The sequence below is a fragment of the Fistularia commersonii genome, chromosome 24 (genome assembly GCF_037954325.1).
Source record: "Fistularia commersonii isolate RoL2024-O1a breed Wild chromosome 24, RoL_Fcom_v1.0, whole genome shotgun sequence".
Lineage (NCBI taxonomy): Eukaryota > Metazoa > Chordata > Actinopteri > Syngnathiformes > Fistulariidae > Fistularia > Fistularia commersonii.
In genome coordinates, this window is record NC_141307.1 from 10783599 (window position 1) to 10800858 (window position 17260).

Consider the following 17260-nt stretch of genomic DNA (forward strand, 5'->3'; position numbering starts at 1 on the left):
TCCCACCACCCAGCGGGCTTTCCTCACTATCTTGTTGAGTCTGTAGACCTCACCGCCCCACCAGCACACTAAAGCGAAGAAGAGTGCGCTGGTAGAAGGTGTTGAGGAGCTACAGATGACAAGCGACCTCAGTCTCCTCAAGAACATCCTGCAATGACCCTTCCTGCAGAATGCATCCAGTATATTGTTAATCTGGACCTTGATGTACTTGTAGGAGTCCACTCTCCCCACCTTATAAGCCATATAAGAGTTTGTTTCCTAGTTTTTAATTTTGTAAAAGATTTAAAGTTCGGGTGTGGAGAGGTTTATTGACATCCATGCAAATGTTTATCATGAAGGGGGCGTGGCAGACACGGCATGACGTAATACTCTCGCGGTACGTAAACACAACCTCCCCGTCCCCTAGCACGCCATCTTATTGGTAGTAAACGGACTCCAACGCAAATTATTTGTCACGTTACGACTGTTTTACATTTTCCTGTCTTTTCTGTGTTAACCGAACTGAAAAAAATGAGTGACATTGAGGATGGAAACCACGAAAGCCGGGTAAGTAGCGGTATTTAGCGATTGAAAATACGCCCCCCCGTCCGCGCACCCCTCTAGTGTGGCGGCCGACGAGGAACACTGGCTGCAACGTTCGGATAAAAGTCACCGGGTAATTTCAATTGGAGTAAAAACAGTCAATAAACGTGTTTTCTTTTATTTTAAGTCACATGAAACTGCTTCTCCTCGCCGTTCAAATACGCTGCCGTGTTTTATTTCGTCCCCAAAGCGGCTAGCGGTCCTAGCTTGATGGATTCAATTAACGTTGATTGCACGAGCTCCTTTCGCCCCCCCCCCCAACAGCTCTCGAATTAGCTTAAATGCTAACATAGGCGCCGCTATTTTAAACATCACGACACGTTTTCCATCTGGCTATCTTTAATATCTTATTATCTTAAAAGTTGTTGTTTTTTTTTTAATCGTCCCCGTCGTTACAGCTGCAGTCGCGCATTCCTGTCCCTGTCCGGTTCGGACGCCGTTGCAGCCACTGACTCGTCCTTGCAGCACATTAATACCGCATAATATCATGTAAATAACTCTAATTCCAACTAAAGTCGCTCTTCCTTCCTTCTTTTCTCGCTCTAAGTAAGAAAATTGAAACAAAAAGTCCCTTAAGTCTGCTTTATCGTACACCCGTGATTGTTGTAACGTTACTTATTTGACTTACGGTGTATTTTTGCATTGCATTCAGTGTTCATGATCTTTTCTATTTCAAGATTTCTTCCTCTTTTCAAGCCCTATGATCTGAATTTTTATTGAATGTTCTTTTTTCATTAAGGTTATTGGTCGTGAAGGATTTGAAGAGTTTTTTCCAAGAATGATGAAGAAAGTGTTCAAGATAAAAGAAGGCTAATGAAAACATGTAAAGAGCAGAGCATAGAAGTGCAAAGGGAGGAAAATGTCACGGAGGATTGGTGTCAGATAGAAGCGCTTGCAGTTTCATGGCAGTAAAAATGAAACTGGTTACGGTTTGGGTGAAGAGAGAAAACAAAGCTGGAATCAGAAAATGTGAAAACTGAAAAAAGAAGAATGAAGAAGGATAGAAATCCAAGAGAAGGGAGTAGCATGTAAACAATCTGGAAGAATGAATGTTTCCATAGGTTAAGTAAATACACTGCTTGTCATTTTCTTAACATAAATGTGCATGTTTTGTGTTTTCCTCCTGATGGCCCAGGTCAAATGTGAAGTACAAATTACATTTTGATAGTTCAGTATGGTTAATTTTATGTTACTCTGTAAAACAGATGTAATTTTACATATTGGAAGTTTACTAACCCTTTTCTCCACAGTTTATAAGCTGTGCAACATTTTTATGTGTGGAACACTCTTTTCATTGCTGTATTTCTGTGTCACAAATACAAGTATTTTTCTTGGAGAAAGTTGTTAACATGCTGTTGTGGCGATAGGGGTCTCGCTCCCCAACTAAATCGGATCGAGGGAGTCCAGCTCGGGTCAAATCAGAGAGCAAGTCTGGCTCCCCGAGCCCATCCCACGTTTCCAATAACTCAGAGTCCAGATCCCTTTCTCGATCGAGATCAAGGTACGTCACCGCTGCCTTTGTGATGTGATCGGTGGTATTCCCAGGAGCTCATCGAGGTGCAGCTCAAGCACACATGTGCCAAAAGGCTTGACGCAATCAAATACAGATTGGCTATCTCACAACACATTCGGAGTCAATAAAACAATCACAGAGTTCACCGCACCTGCCGCAAAAAAACTATCTGCCTGAGACTCGTGTTCCCCACTATCCTCGATAGTGACGGAAGATTCAGATGTTCAGTTTCTAAATTTGCAATGCAAGTCTCCAGTATAGCATAAATGTGCTCCATATTCACACTGCTGGTACAGTGGAAGCTCTCCCTTATAGTGTTGTTTGTGTGAAACTTTGCATCATTTTGCCAAACTACATAACTACTCTTTGTCACGATGATGAATGATTCCTTGAGTTACACTATGTTGAGCTCTCATTGCAACACATTTGCCCGGATATTGCAAGAGAAGTTTTTTTTTTTCCCCTCTGCTGCTAACCTCTTTTCCCTCATTCTTCTAGGTTTTTGTTGTACCACTAAATTCAGTGCCACTCATTCTTCATCCTTTTCAGGTCCCGTTCCAGACGCCACTCACATAGACGCTATGGTCATTCACGCTCTCACTCCAGCTCTCACCATAGGAAGTCCCGCTCTCGCTCCTACAGTCCCGATTATCGCCGCAGGAGGAGCCAGAGCACCTCTCCGATGTCGAGCCGCCGTCGTCATACTGGCAGCAGGGTGAGTATGAGAGAGTGTCCGATTTTGTGCCATTTATAAAGTCTTCTTATTGGCATTTTGAAAATAACTGGTCATGGGCTTTGACTATTCTGGGTTCTCTTTTGTTGTTGTTGCTTAGAAATATTCATTTTGCTATACAAGAAGCTGTTATGTATATTGATCAATGTTTACAAGTTTAAAAATATAAAATCAACATTACTTGGTGTTTACACCATTTTTGGTCCATTCACTTACTATTGTAACTCAAACTGTTCCAAAAATATTGTTGTTTGGATTGTGGGCCAAAAGCTCAAGTGCCATGTTGGGGAAAAATGTGTTTTTAATTAATAACAGTACAAACTGAAAGCTGTAACTGGTAGTTTGATGGTAGACACCATAATTGAAATGATGATCCATACATGTTTAATAAGAAAAAAAAAACAACAACAAATACTAAATGTCATGAGTGTAAAAAGTAATCATGAAGAGTTTTAATCCTAAGAGCATATGCTTTTATTTTCCTTTCGACTTTTTCCTTCAGGGGTCACCACAGCAAATCATCTGTTTCCCATTTAACCCAATACTCACCTCTCACAGCAGCTCTTGTCCTCTTTGACTCATCTGTAAATTTCTGTTCTTCCTCCAGGCCTGACAGGTCCAACCTCAGCATCCTTCTACCCAGACGCTCACTAGCCCCCACCACGTCCACGTCCCAACCATCTCAGTCTGACTTTATCTCCAGAACATAGAATGTGTGCTGTCCATCCTGATCCCATCCATCCTCCCCACTCCCTTCCTTCCTTTTCCACACTCTCTGTTGCTCTTGATTGTTGACCCTATGCACTTAAAATCCTCTACCTGCTTGATCTCTAATTCCCTGTAACCTCACCATTCTACTTCCCTCTTAATCACATGCATCCATTTGGTCTTTCTGCAGCTAACTTTCACCTCTACCTCTAGATGTTCCTCCATATGCTCTTCAATGTCATGTGCAAACACTGTGGTCCATGAAGCATATGCTCATCTGCTCAAAATGTCACTTATGTGCATTTAGCTGCATGGATCAATGGAAACCCTAGGTGGTCATATGTGCAGGTTTATTAAAAACATTTCAACTTGTAGTGACTCCTTGACATGGACATTTATCCTGGCTATAGGTTTTGTCCTTCAGCTCAATTACAGAAATCAAGCGTACAGTGACAATTTCAAACCAGAATCTAGATTGTCATTTCTGAGAAATGCCGAGCAATCAAAATATTTAATTTCTCATAATTTGTCAGGAGTAAAAGTACAATTTAAATATTATTGTCCGGTGCTGTGAGAAACCGCTTTGACGTGACATTTAATAACCCCTTTTAATTAACCTTCACCTCCTTTCATTATACCAACAGAGCCATGACTTCACAAAAGAAGTATACATTCATGGTGGTGATGCTGATGTTAGGGTATGTGGACCTTCTGGTATTTTATGGGCTAGATTGATGTCATGTTTGTGTATGCGTGTTGCCCCGAGAGCAGCACTGGGCATGGGTTACATGGGTAAATGATGACATTTACTGGAAACAAAAGTTGCAGTGTCACATTGTTTTTTTTTGCACTAATGTATGACTTCTAAGTTTCTGATTCCAAAGTGTGTAATTCCCCTTTCATTTGGAGGGTAAATTATACGGTCCAATCCATACACTATTTGCAACACCAGCCAAATCTTTATTTAGGACATTTTGGTTGCTTAAGAAATGTTTTTCACTAAATTACTCTAATTGTTTTAGTCTTGTATTGATATAAGCATGGCTAGAACGCCAAACCAATTTTTTATTTTTTTTAAATACTTGGTTGTATCATCTATCCAAATCAAGATTTTCTAAATATATGTCAAAGACAGTGTCTGTATTTTGCATGGACATTATTCAAGATGCTCTCTTTATATTTTGTTGTAACAGTAACCTGAAAGTACCTCAAAGTCGATTTAATGATTCTGCCACCTGCTGTCATTTTTAATTGGTGATCTGATAATAATAATATTGTTGGTTGCTTTAAATGAGAGTAAAAAATTGGAATATCTCCATTTTAGACATGTAAACATTAACAGTAGTCCTTAATCAAAATGGTTAATATATTTTGGCGGGAAAGCCTATCTGTAATTCACTCTGTGAGCTCAGCAATATTTGGAATGCAATTCTGCATGACAAGGTCCATATGAGAATGCAAATGATGAAGATTAAGATTTTTTTTTCAGGTGAAGTGAAAGGTTTCCCACAGTCTTGGTCGGTCAGGCACATATTTAAAGGATGTTTAAGGGGTTGTTAAAGTGTCATTATGTTCCCACTGGGCATATCTTGTAGAGCTGTTATGATTGGAAATTAGCGGTTAGGGTTGTCCTATAATCAGTATTATGTATTTTACCGGTGCTGTTGTGGAATTCCATATACTTAGAAACACCTTTTGCTAATTAAATCCGGTAACCTTAATTTGAAGTATTAAATAAGGAGTCCACCCCATCAACCTTTATTGCTGACCTTGCAGGCAAATCCTGACCCCAGCACCTGTTTAGGGGTATTTGGCCTGAGCCTGTACACCACAGAGCGTGACCTGAGGGAAGTTTTCTCACGATATGGTCCTCTGGCTGGGGTCAATGTGGTGTACGACCAGCGGACAGGTCGCTCAAGAGGCTTCGCCTTTGTTTACTTTGAGAGCCTTGAGGATTCCAAAGAGGTATGGGAAACGTTTTCTTATTTATCCGTCGGTCCAATTGTCAACTCTGTGTTTGTTTGTTTTTTCAGGCTGTGGTCTCAGAGTGGGCTGAGTTCGGCCCCATCTGAGCCCCGACACTTCACTAATCTTGCTTTTATGAACTGTTGATTAACAAGATTCTAGTGGCTAGGATCTGAGGTCAAAGGGTATTGACCTTTGTGCAGAGCCGAAGGAAGCCAGCAGAGATGGATTCAGAGAGCGTAATTCTTCATGAAGATCAGAAGTCCATGTTGTCCCACCGAACTGATTTTTCCAACATCACAACACCTCTTTTTATACACATCATGAGTTGGGGTGGCGTTTTCTGGCCAATGGGTATCTCATCACACCTGTGTGTCCTATTTGCCTCTCCTTTACCGTCACCAGCTGGTCCTTGTGGTGTCCACTTACTTTAGGTTCGGCCCCGTGAACTGTTGTTCAGTTTACCTTCTATAGTAAAATGTGTTTTTCACACGGAAAAAAACCCATATCTTGAAGAGACCTATGTCTTCTTACACATCTTGATTCTTCATATTATCGTTGTTCCATATTTTTTTTACATTGTATAAAATTTTGGGGTGTTTATTCCTGCCTCCAGAGGCATTTCCAATCCGTGGTGTTAACATTATTACCCGGGAGCCTGATATTCTTGGCTTGTTTTTCTGATTTGGTAACAGCCTCCAAGAGCATTATGTACAAGGTCAGCAATAAGCAGCGTCATGGCTTGGGGACCGTTTGGGCTCGGACACATAACTAGTGATGTACTACATCAAAATATGGGAGAGGTTATGGGAAAAGTGATATTATTCAATCTTACATAGGCAAAAGTCCAGACCCCACTATTACCCCTGTCGTGATGGCAATATCACAAGCCAAAAACTCCATCCAAGTGAGCAATCAAGGGAGTAAATATACATTAATTGAGAGGATTTTGTTTTTTTGGTTAATGACACACATTGTTTTTTTTCTTCCAGTTTTAAGGGTTCAGTTCAGGTTATAATGTCCACGTGTCTGCCTATACTTGCAACCTACACAATGTTCTATTAAAGTTTAGCCTTTCTAAAAAAAGTACAAGGGTTATTAGATGTTTTCACATGATATAGGTTCCACGCACAAGTTAGTAAATTCAATGTTTATTACAGGCTTATCAGACATGTCCATGATTCTTATTTGGTGGTTACATGAGTGTCCAGATGTAGAGCAGTTCTAGTACTGAACGAAACCGTCCACATTCAGAGTTTCCTATTGCAGAGTAGGTAACGATCCATTGGTCTTGCTCCTCGCTCAATCAGACGTGGCGAAAATAGCGCGTTGTCTTGCAACGGAGCTTCTCAGGGTCTCCGGGTCCCCAGTGACCTGCCTCATCCTTTCATTGTCGCATGTTCGTTCCATGACGGATGATCTGGAGGTTGTCACCGACGGAGGCTGATGTAATCATATATGAACATTGAGTCATTGAGTGTTGTGTCAACGTCCCCCAGAGCCAAGGGCCGACCCGGTTGAGGTCTGGGCAATTCTTTGTTGTTTACTGGTGGGGTGAGCGAAGATCGTTCCAGGGTAGTGAAGAGTTGCCCTTCTGGTAGATCATGGCCATAAAACCAAGGGGTCAGCATGTTGTGGGACATGCTTTGTTTCTGGACCTGCTCTGGCTTGGAGTGATGGCCTCACATCACGGTTGTAGTCATTTGGGGCAGAGGGATGCATTGTTTGCCACCTTGGCTGTCCAGATGGCCATGGTTCCTGAAGTTCTGGAAGCTGCTGCCACAGCTGGAAGTGCTCGAACACCATGATGGATGCAATGTCTGCTATTTCCCAAAGATTCCTTCCAACCAACAAGTAAACAGGTTGTCTATCCTCTTGTTCTCTGCCAGGGTGTACCATGGATGGCATCGCCGGTATAGTTTATAAATCTTTGCAGATTATAATTTAGGTAGTTTATCCAATCCACATTTTTTGTTGGTTGTGGCCCACCAAAATAGGATTGTCTTCCTATTTTGTGTCAACATCTTGACATTGTGTGGTTCCTTGCTTTGAATTCATCTGGCACTCCTCTTGGTGCCCCAAGAGCATCTATGTATACACGATTATCAAATGAAATGCATTCTGGTGTCTGCCTTTTTTTTTCCTCTATTCAGTGTCCTTTGGACAGTTCCTTTCATTGCCCAACTCTGCCAGTTCCTTTGGTATTCTTCTGAACGGCATCAATATCATTGTCATAGCACAGGTTTCCCTCAGATTCTTTGAGTTTATCTCTTAATACTCTGTTTCCACATGTCTGCCCTAACCAAGTTGTTATTCCCAATGTTAATATCTTTTCCCCCTATCCAGATTTATTTTCTTGTAGCAGTACTCCTATTGTTTTTCCTGCATCTACTTTTCCAATCTTTGACCCCAAACAAATGTATTTTCCTTTATATGCCAATACCTACCTTAGTGCCCCGGAATGAGCCTTGGGATATAATTTGCAAAGTGTTGAGCACATCCCACTCAATAATTTCCCTTTTACTGGTTGAAATAATTCCAATAGACATTTTTACCTCATTTGTATCATTATCTGAGCCGAGCCATGTTACGCAGTCACCTCTTCAAACTCTGCCTGCTCTATTGCCTCATGTTCTGTTGCTAATAACATCCCAATATATATGTATATATATTGGATCAAAAGCGATTATTATGAAAATGGATTATTATCAAAGATCTTATAACCTGTTGTTCCTGTCAGGCTGCATAATCCTTGCAGTCAAAATGGATGCCAAGGTCAAGGATCTGCTTTGTTCATTGTTGTCGGTGGGGGTTCCCCTCCTATCTTGCATGTCCTCTGCTACGTCTCCTTATTCCTATTTCTATTTACCACCAACTCCTTTCATTTGAAGACGTCTCCTCCATTTTTCAATCCGGAGGTATTTCTTACCGTCTTGTCATTCGGCTCTTCCAGGAGTTTCACATTTGCTCATTAGAGGACAAAATTCCTCACTGGAGATCGGACTTAATAGAATTGACGGTGCCAAGTCTTGCTCGGCTTCAATTTTAATCGGACTTCCTACTCAGACGTATTGTGTTGCCGGTCCTGATTCGGTACTTCCTGCCCGTGGAGCTCAACCAATGGCCAATCTCTTGTAAACTATCTGGGAACTCTGCTTCTACCAGCTGGTACTTCTCTACCCTGCTAACCGGTTCAGATCGTGGCAAAACCAGTGCATTAAGTAATGATGAGTACAGTTCCTCAGGCGACCGGTTGACAGGGAGTTTCTCGCTGAGTGTGAGTCATAGCGTACATGGCAGGAAACAGGATCCGCCAGGGCAGACCAAGTGTTCCAATTCGCCATGCACACATGCTTGTCTCCGGCTTCTTTCATACGGGCTAATACCTCGGTCGAATTCCGTCCTTCTCCTGTGTGCATTGGGATCACCGTACAACACTCACCGCAGCTTTGAGCACACACTCCGTGTTCACGGGCCGGCATCGATTCCGGAACAAATCTGTACTGTATCGCCAGAAGGGAGCTGGCATGCAGTTGTTTACTGATTTCTTCTAGGGGAGCTATAGTCCAATTTATAAAGTGTTGTAGGTTATACCACAAATGATTAATCCATCTGCTCTTGCGTGCTATATATTGTGAATTCATGTCCGTGCCCTACATGGGTATCCACCCTTTCCCTTCGTCCGACTTAATCCATCCGTATGAAATCGCATGAAACTTGCAAGCCACCTCGTGGTTCTTTTTTCATTATACATATGTTAGCGTGCTACATGTATTGCTCGTTTTCCTTTTGCCTGTTCTATTTCATCCGCCAGATGGTCTCTGCACACCGAGCACTGTCAGTTAACTAAGTAAAGACGAGCTGCATTTGATAGCCTCGCCTCTGGTTAGAAGGCAAGAAAAAAAGATGAAGTTGCGGGCCGGGTAATCCAAAGGAAAGTGTAAAATTATGTTTGTCTCCTAATTACAGCTGATTATGACTTTACAGCTAAAACATTCAACACTTAATAGGACTTTTTTTTTTTTTTTCCGGAATGTATTCGGCAAAGTTGAACAAGGTGAACAAGACAGTGGTGCGACCAGTGATGCTGCACGGCCTAGAAACAGTAACAATGACCAAAAGACTGGTGGCAGAGCTGGAAGTCGCAGAGATGAAGATGTTGAGGTTCTCTTTGGGAGTGACCAGGACGGATAGGATAAAGTATGAGTCTATCAGAGGAACAGCACGTTAGATGTTTTGGAGAGAAGGTCAGAGTAGCCAGACTGAGATGCTTCGGCCATTTTCAGAGGAGGGATAATGAATATATTGGTAGAGGGATGCTGGAATTGGAGGTTCAGAGGAAGACCAGAGAAGATTTATGGATGTAGTGAGAGAACATGAAGGTAGTTGGTATGAGAGAGGAGGATACAGAGAATAGGGTTAGATGGAGAAGGTTGATTCGCTGTGGCGACCCCTGAAGGGAAGAGCTGAAAAAAATTTCGTCTGAATTGGAACGCCTGATGAATTCTTCCTCTAACCTGGGTGTGATTACCAGAATATACCACTAGATGTCTGCCTTTTCATTCAATATATCCCATCCCCTCACGGAAACGCATCCCCGCAGCAGCAGCAGCAGCAGCGCTGTGAGGTGCAAGAAAATGACCTGCAAAGTATTTTTTTCTGTCCACACTTAGAATAATGACATCTCTGCTTTCCCTCCTGTTTTTCCCCCCCCCCACACATTCTCAAGGCCATGGAGAGGGCCAACGGCATGGAACTGGATGGGAGACGCATAAGAGTGGATTATTCTATTACCAAACGGCCCCACACCCCCACGCCAGGAATCTACATGGGCAGACCAACTCAGTAAGATCAACACCAGGGCTCTTTTGATCTGCTTTATTTTTGGGGTGCAGTCATGACACTCCATGAGGAATTAAGTATTTACCACATGGTGAACTTTTAACAGGTAGAGAGGGGTGTCTCCCCTGATATAAGGTGCCACACGTAACAAATTCATGTTATTTGCTTTTTTTTTTTCCCCCCCAACAGCAATGGTGGTGGTGGCGGCGGCAGGAGGGGCAGGGATTATTACGACCGAGCCTTCGATCACTATGACGAGTACGACTACAGGTATTGGTGAGTCATTATCGGCATCCTAAAGTCAGCGATCCAATTTTTTTGGGACAGAGGTTTGATCAAAATGCCATTCTGCAGTCCGAGGCGTTCTCCATCACCCTACTACGGCCGGTACAGGTCACGTTCACGCTCCTACAGCCCACGTAAGTGTGAAGCCTTTCGTAGAAGGCTTGTTAAGACGTAAATATTCTGTGATTATCATTCATTTGGTCAAATGCCATTTTATTTCTCTAATAACAAGAATACACTGAGTAATACGCGAAGTTTACCTCACTGTGTATTTTGTGTTCTCTTCTCACAGGACGATACTAATGTACCGGCGACGTTCAGCTTCTCTTCCATAATTGATGGCGTTTAATTCGTTCAGGTGTTTCAGAGGGGAGACTCTTGACGACCACGTCTAGACACGCACAGCTATCTCAACTTTGGGATATTCCTTGTTTACTTTCAAAAGATGTTCTTAAATTCGTCTGATTTTCATGCATCTGTGTTGAGTGTGAGCAAAGAACTCAAACTTCGGCGCCGGTGGTAGACTCAATCATTTATTCCCTTCTTGTTCCATGTAAGGTGATTTCCCTTTACTTCAATTAAATAGTAGATCATGAGCATTCCTACTGGTTTATCACTGATCTATTACAGTGTTTTTCATTTTACAGGTGGAGGTAAAACAGGTTTTGCTTGGAGATAACATACTAGGATTACTAATACCGTGTGCATAAATACATACAATAATTTAGTTGTTTTTTTTTTTTTTGCCATGAGGAATCTCACTCAGTACCATTCAGGTTGTTTGGTAAGTAGAAGTTCGAGCAAAAATTGAGCACCGCCAGCAATCTGCGTTCAGGTTCTCTGCTCACGTACACACCTAGTTGAGGAAGTTGCCCTTCGAGTTTCTACAAGGAATTTTAAAGTCGTTTTTTTTTTTCTTTGTTTCTTTGTTCTGAAATACAAATATATGAATATAAAATTTGCAACGTGGTTTAATGACCTGACCCACGAAAGCGCGTCACAGTTGTCTCGGATGGAGGTCGGAAGTTGGTCGGACGAGCTGAAAAACGAGTTCGGAGTCCTTCGTGTTACACGGGCCGATCGCTAAGTGTTATGGTGGTGTTCACCAAAAATGCACTTTGGAAACAATAGTTCCTTTTTACAAGTTTAGTCCGCTGACGTTCGAGCTGCACAAATGAGCATTAACCAAGTCTTGTTTGGTGTTTTTCCGTTTGATTTTTAAGCGATTTACAATCCAAAAGAACCCACAGGGACCAATGACGCTGTTTCAAGAAGCATACCCAGGTCAATTTGGGTTGTTCTAAAAAAAAAAAAAAAAAAGTTTCTTTTTAGGAATCCTTCTCACAGCCAGTAACAACGCATCATCGATGATGTCACTTCCACACCCCAGTTTTATAATATCAAATGTTGCCGTCTTAACAAATCGGTTTTCCCACTTAGAACAGCATCTTGAGACTGCACTTTCGCAGCTTTATTACACCTTAGTTCGGATTTGTGTGTCGGATCTACACTATTCAAGAGCTAAGATCTTGAAAGAAAAGTAGCCAACCGACAAAGTAAACTTCACCTGTAGAGCTGAACTGAAATAAAGCTTTTCATTCGGGTGAAGTCGATGATCACTTGTGACGTGTGAAGGGGCCCCCCCTCGCACTAATGTGCTCATTTACACAAGCCATGATAATTCCTGGCGTTCCAAGATAATCAGCGGCCGAAGGGTCAAGTGTCACGTCACGTAAAAACACGAGATTATAAGCGTTCTTTCGACTTAAAAGTTTGCGCACTTCGCTCCGCAGACCCTCCCTCCCCCGAAAAAAAACAACGTTTGAGAGTTAGCAACTGTTTCTCGATAAGCCAGGTCTTCCCACAGTGGCAGACGCAGGTAATTGATAAGATTTTTTTTTTTTTTTTTTCCTCCATCACATCCGCATTCATGTTGACAGTTTCCCATTTTGCATCGTGTGGCATCTGTCATCCCAGAGACCGAGTGCTGACGCAGGTTCAACTATTAAGAGAAGTTTTGTCTGGAGAACGGCATCTACGGCTAAATGGAAAATATCAAACCGTAACAAACTACCGACCGTAGGAAGCACTTCGCAAAGGGCACGGTGTAAACTTAAATGATTTCTTTTGACTTTTTTTTTTTTTTTAAAACCGTTTCATAAAACACTTTGTGCAAGCCAAAGAAAACACCAGGTGTGACTTCTAGCCCCTTGACATGAGTTCGAACCTAGGACATTGCGCTCCAGCGCCACTGAACAATGCTCAAAGCTACAGTCAACAGCAAGGGATTATATTACATATGTTTTAACAGGGGACAACCCTGGGAGGTGGAAGTCACATCTAACGCAGTAAACACATGGGTTGGGGCTAGTAATAGACTTTTACTGTTTTCACACCAGCTAGTCTGTCCACTATCTCGTCTGCAAGTTCTTGGTTATTTTTTTGGCGCGAAAAACAGCAACAGCATCCCCCCTGATGAATCAGGAAATGTGTTTTGACTGGATTTTTCATGCAGACGTCTTAACTTCAAAAGCAATGTGATCATTTTCTATGCAGTCAACCAAGCAAGAAAAACAAACAAATCAGTTAGTTACGTTGTTGATTGATTTAATTATAAAGCATATCAGCATTGACATACAAAAAATGAAAATACTCTACTATGTTGTATCGGATTTAAGTACAAAAACAATCCCAAGACAGCTTATTATTTATGCAATGACAATTTGGCTTTAACATTTCCCCCCGTTCATCCACACATCAAACATTTCCAATGGCATGACAATGCACATCAACAAATCAATAACAAAACCAAAAAGTCAGTCATTTATTCAAGGCTAACAATTGTTACGTCCAGTTTTCCACCCGAGACAATGTTCTTTTGGGAGCACACAAAAAATAAAACCCATTGTAAAAATTAATTTAAAACAGGGTGGCATAAATAAAACCCACTACCCTTGTCTTTTTGGGAAGATAATGGGAGAAAGCAATTGCAAGCAGGCTTATTAAAAAAAAAAGTTAAAGAGTAAATCAGTTAATAGCAGCAGCAGCGGCGGCGGCGGCAACAACGAAGGGATCCAACGTTTAAACTGAGATATGTGACAGCAACAAAAAAAAAGGGCAAACACTCGAGTTACTGCTTGAAAACACAAACAAAATCTGATCTGAAATGCAGGAAAATACACATCGAGTCAAAAGGACAAAAGCCCTGCACAATCAACAGATGCTTTAAAAGAAACAAAAAAAATATGAGTATTCACACCAAAAATGTAACGTTATTTCGGTCAGGTGTGATTGAATTTTACAACTTTTGATTAGTTTAAAACAAATTCTAAATTGACAGTAGGGAGGAAGGGCGCACTTCTGAAACAATACCTGACGTGTAGTTGCTATTATTAGACCCCCACCCACCCACTTCAGCGCGCTTCCATCCAGACAACCCTCCGGATTTATGCCTTAATAATAATAACAATAATTAAAATAATGGTAATCACAATTTATAAAAAAACAAAACACGACACTTCTATTCGGTTCCTGCTAAGCCAAGTAGATTCATCGACTTCAACGTGACGTGTGACTATGGGCAGAAAACAAACAAAAAAGTTAATGTTTACATTCACATGAAATATATAGATAGATATATATATAAATATATATATTTGGCTGCAAGTTTTAATCCAAAAAGTAAAGTGTGAAGGGGATAAAGTAAGGCTCCTGGCATTTGTTTAGAGGAGGGGACCTAACCGCCATTTTCTGAGATCAGGGGGTGTCATCTCAGAAGGGAATAATCTAACTATTTCTTTTTTTATACGCCTTTTTCTTTACCCCGATCCCCGCTTGTGTGTGCAAACCAACACGTCGAGAAACACACACACACACGCACACACACACACACACACACACACAAGCGTTATGACCGTGGAAGCGGTTCCTCCCAAAACACCTCATGTTCTCAGACAAAAAAACAAGACTCCTACCTTCTCCTCTCAACATGGCGTTCGTTTGAGTTTTTTTTTCTCACCCATCGAGGAGAGGGGAAAAAAACGCAACATTATCATAAATTCAAGAAAATATGTATACAAAATAAAAAGATCTCACCGGGTGATCCATTGATTCAGTGAGTTTGGGATGGAAAGCCTTGCGTTTGGCGACGTATGTCTGAGGCCAGCGTGTCAGGAGTTCAACTGTAAGATTTTTTTTTTTTTTTTTTTTTACTTAAACAATCCACCCCACCCACTCTTTTTTCGAGGAAATCTTACAAAATAGATCGATTTAACCCCCCCCCTACAAAAAAATAAAAATAAAAATAAATAAATCAGAGATGTCTCCTGGACTATGAGCACTGGACTTTATGTTAGTCCCCCCCCAGTCTGCTCCTTATGGACAAATTCCATAGGGGGGGCTGAGGGTTGAGACTGAGGAGGGGGCGGGGAGATTTTCTGTACATTCCTCAACGATACATTCACTCCTGTGGAGAACACACTCTCTCCCACACACACACACACACACACACATTGAACGCGAAGGGGGGGGGGGGTGCAGCCATGCATGCTTTTACTACTGATTCACACACACATCATGTGACCGTCGCCTCTTTTCCTCCTCATGACCGATTTTTTTTTTAATTCAGTTTTGTTTTTTTCTTAAATAGACTGACTTTCCGATACTCTTAATACACTTATTTACAACGACGAGTTTGAAGAGATATTAAAAAAAAATCATTCGGATTTAAACCGGTGTAAAGTGTGTATATGGGTGTGACTAAAAAAAAAAGGGGAAACGCACCGATTGTCGATTGTTTTATTTAAAAAGAAAAACAAACACACGACACTAGAAACGCGCCCCGTGTTTTGTTTCCCGCGGCCCCGCTATTTAAATCCTTAGAACGCGTTCCCTTGCCTTTTAAAAAACAGGAGTTGTTTCTTAAAAATAAAAAAAGCAGCGAAAGACCCGCGGATCGCCGTATTTCGTTACGTCCGGCAGCATTTACGACAAATCCCGTCGGAGGGAGGGAGGGCGGCCATGGAAAGGTGAATAATAATTGGCGCGCTGATTCATATAGAATAGTCGAGCCGGAGAGCCAATCAGCGATCGCGTTGAGGCCGGCAGCGAAGCAGCCAGTGTCCCCGCTCCTGATTGGCCACGACTTTCCAGCCAATCACAGGGCTTCGTGTGTTTCCTCCACAGCCGAGGGCGGCCATGGCCCCTGGATCATCCGGGGGGCTGCGAGGGGCCAACCGGACCAGACCCGCCTCACCCGACGCTCCAAACACGCAAAGCTTTTCTTTTCTCCCCTCAAAACTCCCGTGCACGATGATCACGCCAAACATATTGCTGTAGATCGATAGATTGATATATTGATTGATTGATTGCTTGAAGGTGCAATGTTGCATGAGATGTAAATATTTCTATACAGACATATATGGGTGTACATGATGTGTTTATATATATATGATTAAATTTTCCACCTCGGATGGATATTTAAAGATATGTACAGAATGGGATGATATGTAAATATATGTATGGCTATAGGACAGGATGGGCACACATATACATACATATCAATACACATACATATATATTCATATATAAAATGGACACATATATATATATATGGAATGAGATTGATATATAGATATAAATATAGAGAGAAGTTGATATGAACATGTATATTCACAGACAGAATTTGGTGGATATAGAAGTACACATGCAGGAATGGATCTGTGTGCATATCTGTGTCTATGTGTGTATACACACATGTTAATCAAAATATAGAATGGGATGAATGTATAAATGTTGGAGCCAAGTGGGTGGTCTGTGTGTGTGTGTGCACAGAATGAGGTGGATGCATAAATAAATACATATACACATGTCTATAAAGAACTGGATGGATGCATGATTTTATTTATAAGGTATATAAATATGCATATATAGAAAAGGATGAGTGTACACATAAGCATATACACAATGGGATGGGTGTGTAAATATACATATACAAAATGGATGGGTGTAAATATATAGAGTGGGATGGGTGTGTAAATATACCCATACACAATGGGATGGGTGTGTAGACATGCATATACACAATGGGATGGATATATAAATATACATATAAATACACTTATATACGGGAGGACTGTATTTATATGCATATATTAAATGGGACGGATAAAAAATATACATATACAGAATGGGACGTGTGTATATAGATGCACATACAAATGGGACGGTTTTAAAATCTGCATACACAGACAGTATGTATAAATATGGATATACACAATGGTTATATGTATATACATATACATAGTAGTGAGTCATGAATGTTAGTGTTTATGTTGCTGCTTTTGGGGTTGCTGGGAATGATGTGGGTGTGGTTTGGGGTGCAATAGATTCTGTTTGTTTTTTTTACCTGGAATTGAGTAGGAACAGTTAGTTAGTTGTATATATATATATTAACAACAGCAATTTAAGAGACGTTTTACCGTCACCCGGGTGTTTCCCTGACTTGATATATATACACTATATATACAAAACACACTGTGCCATAGAAATACAAGAGCTACGTACAAACCCATAGTCACTATGGGTTTGTACGTAGCTCTTGTATTTCCGTGCGTGGGGAGGGGGTGCGTTTA

The 17260-nt window shown here is 41.3% G+C and overlaps 1 protein-coding gene across 3 annotated transcripts; it reads left to right on the forward strand.

Annotated features, from left to right (window-relative positions):
- The first annotated feature begins 354 nt into the window (after nucleotides 1-354).
- tra2a (transformer 2 alpha homolog) lies at nucleotides 355-11227 on the forward strand. 3 transcript variants are annotated; one of them, XM_086171433.1, is made up of 10 exons: nucleotides 357-546; nucleotides 1322-1643; nucleotides 1950-2083; nucleotides 2645-2810; nucleotides 4181-4234; nucleotides 5313-5501; nucleotides 10231-10346; nucleotides 10533-10619; nucleotides 10698-10762; nucleotides 10921-11227. In XM_086171433.1, exons 4-10 carry the CDS (start codon nucleotides 2778-2780, stop codon nucleotides 10929-10931), a joined length of 555 nt encoding a protein of 184 aa, XP_086027559.1. In that variant the 5' UTR covers nucleotides 357-546; nucleotides 1322-1643; nucleotides 1950-2083; nucleotides 2645-2777; the 3' UTR covers nucleotides 10932-11227. The 3 variants fall into 3 exon arrangements, with proteins under 3 accessions (XP_086027558.1, XP_086027559.1, XP_086027557.1); XM_086171432.1 differs by lacking the exon at nucleotides 1322-1643 and having other exon boundaries at nucleotides 355-546; nucleotides 10533-10613; XM_086171431.1 differs by lacking the exon at nucleotides 1322-1643.
- Nucleotides 11228-17260: the final 6033 nt, after the last annotated feature.